We start from the raw sequence: 10,214 nt of genomic DNA on the forward strand, positions 1-10,214 counted from the left end.
TTTTAAGAGTCATCATCCCTCCTCTCAGGAAGGAGGTGGGAGAAGAGAGTTGAGTTAAACATGAGTTTGAAGTTTTGAAAAAGAGAAAGACTAAGCCTTAATAACTAAAATAAAATGAAGTCATTTAAATGAATCAAGCAAGGATGTTCACAATCGCTACTTCTATTCAATACTGTATTGAAGTTGCTAATCAGTACAATAAAGCAAGAAAAAAATAAAAGATATAGCAACAGGGAAAGGAAGAGGTAACTGCCATATTTTCAGATTACTCAGTTGTATATAAAGAAAATCCAGAAGAATCTACAACCTATTAGGTTTAAAAAATGAACATATTGAGGCTATTGAATATAATAATATCAAACAGTAGGAAAAAAAATTAAAAATATGTTATTTTAAGAACCACCAAAACAAGATATGTAAGACCTCTAAATTAAAAACTTCAAAACATTGTAAGAGAAATTAAAGAAATCCTAGTTAAATGGAGAGATACACTATAATCATTGACTGGAGACTCAGTAGTAAGTTGTCAATTCTGCCTAAATTGATCGATAGGGTCAATGTAGTCCCAATGGAAAATTTATCAGGTTTGTGTGTGTGTGTGTAAATTGAAAAGCTGGTTCTAAAATTTATATGGACACACAAATAACCAAGAAAAGCCAAGGCAATCTTAAAGAAGAACGAAGCTGGAAGGCATATGCTACCAGATACCAATTTCTGTTATACATGCATAGTAATTAACATAGTTTATTATTGGCACAAGCAACAACAAATAAAACAGTAGAACAGTACAGAAAGCCCAGAAACAGACCCACACATATACAATCACAATAAGGCACTACTCTATTTCAATGAGGGAAAAGTGATCTTTCCAACAAATAATACTGTATCAAGTGGATATCTACTAGAAATAGGTAAAAGGTTTACCAATGAAGCTACCAGAAAAAACATATAAGAATATCTTTATGATTTTGGAATAGGCAAAGATTTCTTAAACAGGGCATAAAAAGTACTAAATATGAAGGAAAATCTTGTTAAAATGAAGAACTTCTGTTCATCAAAAGTCAACACTGGGAACAAGTCACAAACTGAAAAATATTTGTGATATATACAAACGAAAAGGACATAGATCCAGAAATACAAATAACTTTTACAAATCAGTACGAAAGATACTGGCTATTTAATTTAAACAAAATACAAAAGACTTATACAGGTACTTCACAAAAGAAGCTATCCAAGCAGCCAATAAGCATATGTAGAAGTGATCAACGTGATTGCATGTCAGGGAAATAGAGATCAAAGTCATGGTGAGATATCTGCTTTACATCCTCAGGAATAGCCAAAATTAAAAAGACTAAAAAATCAACTCTTTACAAGTGTGTAGAGCAACTAGAACTGACACACATCACTGGTGAAAGTGTAAGTTCATATGATCACTTCGGAGAATTGGAAGTATGTACCAAAATCAAACACATGCTTACTCCACGACCCACCAATTGCACCCCTGGGTAGACAGCCAAGGGAAATCAGTGCATACGTCTACCACAAGACAATACAGAAACGTTCATGAGTTTTTTCCTTAATGGCGCAAAACTGGAAACAGTCCTAGTGCCTATTCACAATAGCTTAAGTATAAATTGAGGTATATTTATATACTAGAATCCTACGTGGCAATGAAAATGAAAAATCTGTGAGCAGCAACAACATGAATGAATCTCACAGACTTAATTTTGAATGAAAAAAGCAAACCATACAACAGTATACATAGTATGATTCTTATCTATATGAAGTTCATAAACAGGCAAAATTAATGTATTATAATAGAGGTCAACATAGTATTTACCTTTGGCAATAGCAACTAGGAGATGTTATGAAGGGATTTCTATGTGCTTGAAATGTCCTATATCTTAATCTAGAAGGTGTACATATGTGAGAATTCATTACTCTACCTGTTCACTTGAGATTCATGGTTTTTACATACTGATGTTGCTCATTAAAAAGAAAATAAAATACAGTTCAGAAAGAAAGCTACAAAATAGGTCCATTTGGTAACTGAGACTCGCTGAAAAGCTATGGAATTAGGTTAGGCAGGTGTCACTAGGGGAGACCTCTACCCAAAGAGAAATGACAGCTCACCGGAGCACAGGTGTTTATAGTAAATGGAAAAAATGAAACCATTTTATTTTTATACCTTAGCAAGTTAACACTATTCACATAAAAGTATACAGCCTAATTAATATCATATAAATTATATCACTATTGTTATGTCAATAATTAACATAATTAGATAATTATTAATATATATTAGATAATTATTAATATATTGATTAATGTAATTATATATATTAACTAACAGGGAACTCGCAGACTGCCAAAAGGGAGACGGAGCAGGAGATGTCATTCCACTTGGCATCCGTCTGGAGCATCACACAGTCTTCCGCAGAGTTAGCATCGTTGGGCTCACCGCTGCCCCAATTTTCATAGGTCAGCGCCCTTCCTGTCAGATCCACAAACTGGCCTTCAGTCTTCACATCTGTGATGCCCAGGAAGGTGTCTCCCTTGGCTACCTCCTGGATGGCCTTGTCCTCTTCAGCATTCCTGGGGGTGGCCACAGAGCCTTGGAAGTGGGTGCACAGAGCCTTCACTTTGTCGAAGGTCATCTTTTCACCATTGGTAAAGAAGAACTTCTGCCCAACATTTTTGCCCAGAGAGAAGATCAACCCTAAAATGGAAGAATGTAGGTGACGCTGGCTTGTCTTTGAGCCCAGCCCAAGATATTTTTCTGGATAAATGCTTCTAGAGTAGAGTTGTCACATAAAATACAGTATGTCCACTTAAATTTGAACTTCAGGTAAACAGCAAATTTTTTACCATAAATATCTCCCGTGCAGTTTTGAGAGCATACTTATACCACACAAAATTTGTTGTTGTTTATCTGAAATTCACATTTAACTGGGTATCCTGTCTTTTTATTTGTTAAATCTGGCAACTGTAATCTGAAGAGAGAGACTGAATCAAAGGTCTTTGTCCCTTTGGATGAGAGTTCTAGAGCACATATAATTTTGAATTCTGAATTCTACCTCAATAGTAACTTGAATAAGCAAAAATGTCTGAGAATATTTGCCCTGGGCCAGGAAGGCACAGAAGGACCAGGTTAGGCCCCATTGCCAGGACTCAACACCAGCATAATGAAGGGGCATAGGTCCCATTTTCAGTGACCAGACAGAGTGAACAGGATCAGGGAGTCAGATGGACTCCAGCCTGTAAACTACCTCTGCCACTGACTAGCTCCGTGCATTTGAGCAGGGTAACTTCCCTTTGCCTCCATTTCTGCTCCTCCTCAAAAGGCTATTGTGAGGATTTCAAGAAATCAGAATTTGAGAAACCCCTATTCAGCTACTAGACAATTATATGCATTTAATAAATATTTGTTGCTTTCCATCTTCCCAAAGTTCCAGCTGCCTGAAGAGTAAGGGAGAAGGCTTACACTTTTTGATACGGTCCAAATCTGCTCGCAGAGCTGCTCTTTCTGAAGCAGCTAGGTTCTGATCATGATCTAGAAAATTAAAACAAAGTGAAAGAGAGTTGTTGAGAAGAGATCTCAGAACCACAAGGCAGTGGGCTATCTTTTTAAAACTAAAAAAAAAGTTTCTTTTACATTGATATTTGCTCTTTCAAGGAAAATGATAAATACTGAGAAGAAAAAAGAAAGAAAAGTATCCCTATTTCCAGCCAGCCCAAAACATCACTCTTCATCTGTTGAAGGTATCTAAAGACACTTTATGCATGCATACACACCCACATGCATGTACACATACATACACTTCCTGATGACCTAGCGTGATAACACTCCATACACCAATCTCTTCACTAATTGTTTTTTTTCCAAATAAATAGCTCTATCACAGATCAAAAGAAATCTCCTGGGGAATTATTATGAGCCAGTGAATATTGACTAAAAAAGACTGCAGGGGTGCTGGCCCGGTGGCTCAGCAGTTAAGTTCGCACATTCCGCTTTGATGGCGCGGGGTTCTGGAGTTCAGATCCTGGGTGTGGACATGGCACTGCTTGGCAAGCCATGTTGTGGCAGCATCCCACATATAAAGTGGAGGAAGGTGGCCACGGATGTTAGCTCAGGGCCAGTCTTCCTCAGCAAAAAGAGGAGGATTGGCAGCAGATGTTAACTCAGGGCTAATCTTCCTGAAAAAAGAAAAAAATAAAACAAAAATAGATTTTGTCTTTGGAGAGGTTTTGTTGCTTTTTTGTTTTGTTTTTGATTTTTCTTGAGTTTGTTTTATTAATCAGTAAACCAAGATTTTTGTGGGTTGCTCATTATCCAAGCGGAGAGCGCATGAGGCAAACCAAGTGTAATAGATGGCAAAAACGGCTTCAATATAGTGCAGCTTCTCTCATTACGAAATGGAGTCTATTTCTCCATTCCTTTAACCTGACTAGCCTTGTGATTTGTTTTGACCAACCAAATGTGACAGAAGCAATAATGTATGTGTTCTAAGACTTCAGGAGGCCTTAAACCTTCTACTGGTTCTAATCTTGGGAATCCTGTAATGACCTCTATGTGAACAAGCCTGGGCAAACCTATTGGATGATGAGAGACCTGTGGTTCAATTATCCTCATCACTCCAGCTGACACCCAAACAATAGCCTGACATGTAAGTGAGACCTCTGGCTATCAGTTGACCACAGACATGAATAAGTCCAGCTGAGACCAGCAGAGAAATCATTTGGCTGATCCACAGAATTATGATTTAAATAAATGGTCGTGTTTTTTCCTTTGTTTCTTATGAAGTAAAAGATAACTGACATATCATGTAGACGCTGTTGTTGTGAAAACAGGCATAGTAACTCCGACACTTAAATGGTCTACTTTCTCCCTTTTGGACCAGAGCCTCACAGTGGATTGTTTCAGCTGAAGGAAAATCCCCTCCAGGGGAAACCTGGTGAGGGAGTGGCCTTGAAGGGTTTATAAGTCTGTACTCAGGCATTGACAGGAATCCTTTGAGGTTCTAAGTAACTTAGAAAGGACTGAGGGTGCGGGGTCAGGAAGCAGAGCTGAGCATCTTCCCATGAATCACCAGGAGAAGAAACGCTTCCCAACTGGTACTCAAAGTCCCAGGACCCTGGGTGGCCTCAGCCTCAGACCATGTTTAGGTAGCCTCCTTACCTGGACATTCTCCATTGTCTCCTTTTTGGCCCTGTACTCCTGGTAACCCACGGGGTCCTGGGCTTCCTGGAGGCCCCAGTTTTCCAGGAGGGCCCTGCAAGCCTCTGAGCCCTTGGCCTGTTGGAGGACAAAGGAAACACGAATCAGTATCCATGTTGCTCTATTTCTCCAAGAGTTAGATGCCCAATCCCTACCCTTGAGAAAGGAGACATTGATCCACAAGGACCAACTTGTCTAAGCCATTATTTCCAATGACCCAGAGTAGAAAATCCTCCTATGCCCCATGGGATGCCTGCCTTGAGGGCCAACTCCATGAGCAGGCAGGATAGCCACGTGTCACCAACTCCTGTGTGGAAGTCTGGGATGACAGAAAATCAGAGCTGTATCTCTGTTTTGAAGTATAACATAGAGTTGAGAGAAAAATAGCCTACCGAAATAGGATGTTACCCTTCTCACATCTCCAGGCATTTTTGTCTGGAAGGCAAAGAGTCACGGAGACAGAACAGCCCAAGGTGTACCTGGTTCTCCCTTTTCTCCCTTGGCGCCAACACTCCCATCTCTGCCTGGTAAGCCGTTGAGGCCTGGAGAACCACAGGCAATCACAGGGCAGGTCTTTGGGTCGTTCTCACAGCATCCTGTTTCTGAGCAAGATGCTGTCACCATGCTCAGGAGAAGCAGAGGGAGCGATGGAAACAGGATCATGGTCCTCACCTTGGTGAGTGGGAAGTCAAGGAAGCGTATTTCATCTTGTTCAGTTAATCGACATGTATTTACCAAACATGCCCCCTGTCCTATAACCTGTGCTGTACTGTACCCATTCCCAGCCTCCAGAGTGGGGATTTGGAAAAGTAACTCTTCTTGTGACATTGTGTGATTAGTACTTCAACAAAGGTAGACACAACAAAACGCAGTGGGGGCCCTTGGGAGGAAGTGCCCAGGCCTCTGGTGTTACCTTTGGAAGGCTGTGAGCATGCTGCCTGTGTTCATGAGAGCAAGTGGGCCTGCACACTGCCAGCTCACTCATGCTTGTTGGCTTAAGGAAGGGGAACAAGTGGAAACCCAGGAATCTGTAGGAACGCCCTCTCGTCCCCACCTCTCCCCTTTAGACCCATCTACCACCTGCATCCCATCCTTATATCTCGGCAGTCCATTTCCCTCCAGGGCTGGTTAACCAACATTTACTCACCGGCAGGCACTAAGCTGCAGGCTAGTGATCCAGAGAGGAAGAGTCGCTACTAGTCACTAACCCAGCCCAGAATTCACTTGAGTTTGCTTCTTCTTGATGTTTTATTTCCCACTGCAAGAGAGACTTACCAGGGGGAGCATTTTCTCTGGAAATTTCTTACTACGTTGGCCCTGGCAGGGTGCCAGATCCCCTCAACTTCTTGGCAGGAATTCTCTGTGCTCTGTAAGTCAAAACCACTGGCAATTAGACCACCTTTCTTGACTCTCCCTCCCATTTTTCAACTTTAACATTTCCTCTGTCTTTCAAAGCTCTCTTTCAAAGCTATCCCTCCCCAGGAAATTTCAGCAGCCTCATGGGTCTAATACTTCATGGCTGTTTTCAAATACAAAGGCACAGTCTCATTTACAAATGGTCAGGTGAATCCAGGAAAGTCGCAAGTGCCCCATCATAAACAGAGAAAGAGACATCCTCAGCATGACTTCTGCCTGCCATCTCCCCACCCCCAGCCCCTAGAAAGCCTCCTCTAGGCCTCCAAGGTCAAAGGCCTAGACACTTGATTCAGGACCCCAGATCCATTCAACAGAAAGGACTTACTGGGGCTTCTGCGGAGCAGGGAAGCAGAGACAAGGAAGCTGACCCTCCAGCTGGAGGTTCTGGCAGATACCTCAGGGTGTGGGAAGAGGCTGCAGCCCAATCAACCTTGTGAACTGGGCAGTGTGGGCGCAGCCTTCAACTCCAGATTAATAAACAACTCTTCTTGGGACTGCACTAAACTCTTTTTAGGAACATTTCCCAGGGGTTTCTGGCACAGTGCTCAGCAGCTGTTCGCCTTAGTATTGCACAGTTCCTCCTTCAAATTGCCATCCATTTTGGCAATTCTCGTTGCTGAGCCACCATAAGTAGGGCACACTGTTAGTTTTGTGAAGATCCCTTTTTCCAACAGAGAAACATAAAGATACCCAAGAATGCCCCCACACGCTTGTGCACACCAACTATACACACAGACATGCACACGTGCACACATACTCATCCACGAAGGCACGGCAGACCCCTTGCTGCCTTTAACACCCCAAGACCACTCCTGCCTCAGGCTCTATATTTGATGTTCTCCCAGCCTGGACATCCCCTCCATTGTGTCGCTGGCTGGCTCTTTGTCTCCTATTCAAATACTCCTGTCTCAGAGAAACCTGTCTTGACCATTTCCTCCAAAGTAGTCCCATGGAGCCACTCTCTTTCCTCTTGGTTTGCTTTATTTTCCTTCATATTACTTATACTACATAATATTATGTTCTAGCCATTTAATTTATTTTCTATTTTTTTTTATTTTGGTAAAATATACATCACATAAAATTTACCATTTTGACTATTATTAGGTGTAAAATTCAGCAGCATTAAGTAGATTCACATTGTTGTGCAATCATCACCGCCATCCATCTCCAGAACGTTTTCATCATCCCTAACTGAAACTCTGTATCATTAAATAGTAACTCCCCATTTCCAATCCCCAACCCCTGGTAACCACTCTTCTACTTTTTGTCTCCCTGAATTTGACTATTCTGGGTACTTCATATAAGTGGAATCATGCAGCATTTGTCTTCGTGACTGCCTTATTTCACTTAGCATAATGTCTTCAAGGTTCATCCACGTTGCAGTATATATCAAAATTTCCTTCTTTTTAAACCTGAGTAATATTCCATTATATGTAAAACCACATTTTGGAAGCTTCATTTTTAATAGCCAAAAAACCTGGAAGTAACCCAATTATCCTTTGACAAGTGAATGGATAAATAAACTGTGGAAAACTCAAATACACACACAAAAGAGACTATTGACTCATACAGTAACTTGGATGAATCTCAAGGGCATTATGTTGAATAAAAGAAATATAATCTAAAAAATTTACAAACTGCATAATTCTTTTTATAGAACATTCTGGAAACGACAAAATTACAATCATAGAGAACAGGTCCGCAGTTGGCAGGGATTCGGGCTGAAGGGAGGATTACACTGTAAAAGTGCAGCATGGAGAAGTTTCATTGGGGGTGATGGAACAGTTCTGCATCTTAATTGTGGTGGTTGCACAGATCTATGATTGTGATAAAATTTCATAGAGCTATACACCAAGAAAAAAAAGAATGCAAGTAAATAATGATTAAATCCAGATAAGATCCATATCTTATTGTTAAATTGTTCCAATGTCAATTTCCTGGTTTTGATATTTGTACAGTGGTATGTTAGATTCTATCATTGGCAAATGATAGATAAAGGGCACGTGAGACCTTTCTTTGCTATTTTTTCAACTTACTTGTGAGCCCAAAATTATTTCAAAAGAAAAAGTTTCCAAAGGGAGACTCAAGGAAGTTGTGGGTGTTCCAAAGACTATCTCTGCTCCCTTCAATGCTTTGTCCAAGTTTCACAATGTGAATAGTCTGTGCAATGGCTTGAAAGTGAGAAAAAGTAGGCCAGATTCCCAATGATAATACTATTCACTTTGGCCTTACAGTGTGAGATCCAAGTGGTGAGACATGAGGCAGGTTGACAATAGGATTTATAAACTGTGTTGAAGAGTTTGGACCTCCTCCCAAGGGTCACTAGAGGAATTCCAATAGAGGAGAGATGATCAGATTTGAATTTTTCAAAATTTATTCTGACTACAGAGTGGAGAAAGATGAGAGGGAAGCAGGTATGGAAAAAAGCAGACCTGCAAGGAAGAGCTTACTATCACCTAAGAAGCAGATAATAGTGCCAGATTTAGGGTAATGAGAGCTGGATCAAGAAAGTGGACACATTTGAGAAACATCTACAAGGTATACTTGATGGAACCTGGGAATTGGTTGGGTGTGAAATGGTGAGCCAGAAGGAGGCATTTTTGTGGACATACAAGTTTCTGACTTGCATATCTCAGTGCCATTCAACTGAGATAGGAAACAAAGGCCAAAGAACAACAATGTTGGGGGAGATAACGGGTATCTTGTGGGTAAGTCACTTGAACCCTGTGATTGTGGTCAAGGGGGTCAATCTAGAAGGGATGGAACAATAACTTTAAGAAGCACAATGGATTCAGTTCTGAACAACATTTCTAATAGATCTGTCATAAAATATCATGTTAGCCTGGGGAGGTGAGGAAGCCCCTCATGGGAGCTTCATACAGAGGTTGCAGAGCCATGTGGTAGGGTGTTGGAGAGGCCTCCAAAGACCAGAAGGAATGGGAATGAGATTCCCTTCCAGGTCTGTTCCAACTGGACCATCCTTGGCTTGTGGAGGGTCTAGTTTCCTTGCTTCCTGCTGAATCATCCCTGTGCCTAGAAAGCACCCAGGGTGGCACAGAGCCACATGTCTAAAGCAAATGACGGAGACCAAGAGATCCAAGGCCCAAAAAAGGCTAGAGGCCACTTGTTCATCCCTCTTCCTTACCCTTCAGCAGCCAGAAATTCCCCTTGCTCCTGCTCCAAAGTGGCAGGAGATGGACTAAGATAGCTGACTCCAGGTCCTGCTGGAGGTGCCGGCTTTAATCATAGTGCTTGTTTTTATTGAACACTTAGGCCAGAGGTCAGCAAGCTGCCCTCCAGGCCCTGACATTTCCTGGAACTGGGCTGGGAAGGTTTGGGCATCTGGGTGGTAAGTCAGGGCAACAGTTGAGCAGTTGCTCTGGGTGCTGCCCAGCTATGAACCCCTTCCTGCTCTCTGGTCTCTTTTGTGCTTTCCCATCATGAAGTACCCTTTCTACATGCATTAGCCCCTGATTACCCACTCTGCACTCTGTCTCAGAGATAAGGCCACTGTGCACATTTGTTCTGGACCTTAGGCCTTTCCCAGATTACCTCCACTCTGGCACCTCCACCAGACATC

At 41.6% G+C, this 10,214-nt stretch overlaps 1 protein-coding gene across 3 annotated transcripts; it reads right to left on the bottom strand.

Annotated features, from left to right (window-relative positions):
• Window positions 1–728: 728 nt before the first annotated feature.
• MBL2 (mannose binding lectin 2) lies at window positions 729–7,107 on the bottom strand. 3 transcript variants are annotated; one of them, XM_014732958.2, is made up of 6 exons: window positions 6,960–7,107; window positions 6,494–6,585; window positions 5,698–5,890; window positions 5,180–5,296; window positions 3,485–3,553; window positions 729–2,719 (listed from the first exon to the last, which is right to left on the bottom strand). In XM_014732958.2, exons 2-6 carry the CDS (start codon window positions 6,503–6,505, stop codon window positions 2,343–2,345), a joined length of 768 nt encoding a protein of 255 aa, XP_014588444.1. In that variant the 5' UTR covers window positions 6,506–6,585; window positions 6,960–7,107; the 3' UTR covers window positions 729–2,342.
• Window positions 7,108–10,214: the final 3,107 nt, after the last annotated feature.

The sequence above is a fragment of the Equus caballus genome, chromosome 1 (genome assembly GCF_041296265.1).
Source record: "Equus caballus isolate H_3958 breed thoroughbred chromosome 1, TB-T2T, whole genome shotgun sequence".
NCBI lineage: Eukaryota > Metazoa > Chordata > Mammalia > Perissodactyla > Equidae > Equus > Equus caballus.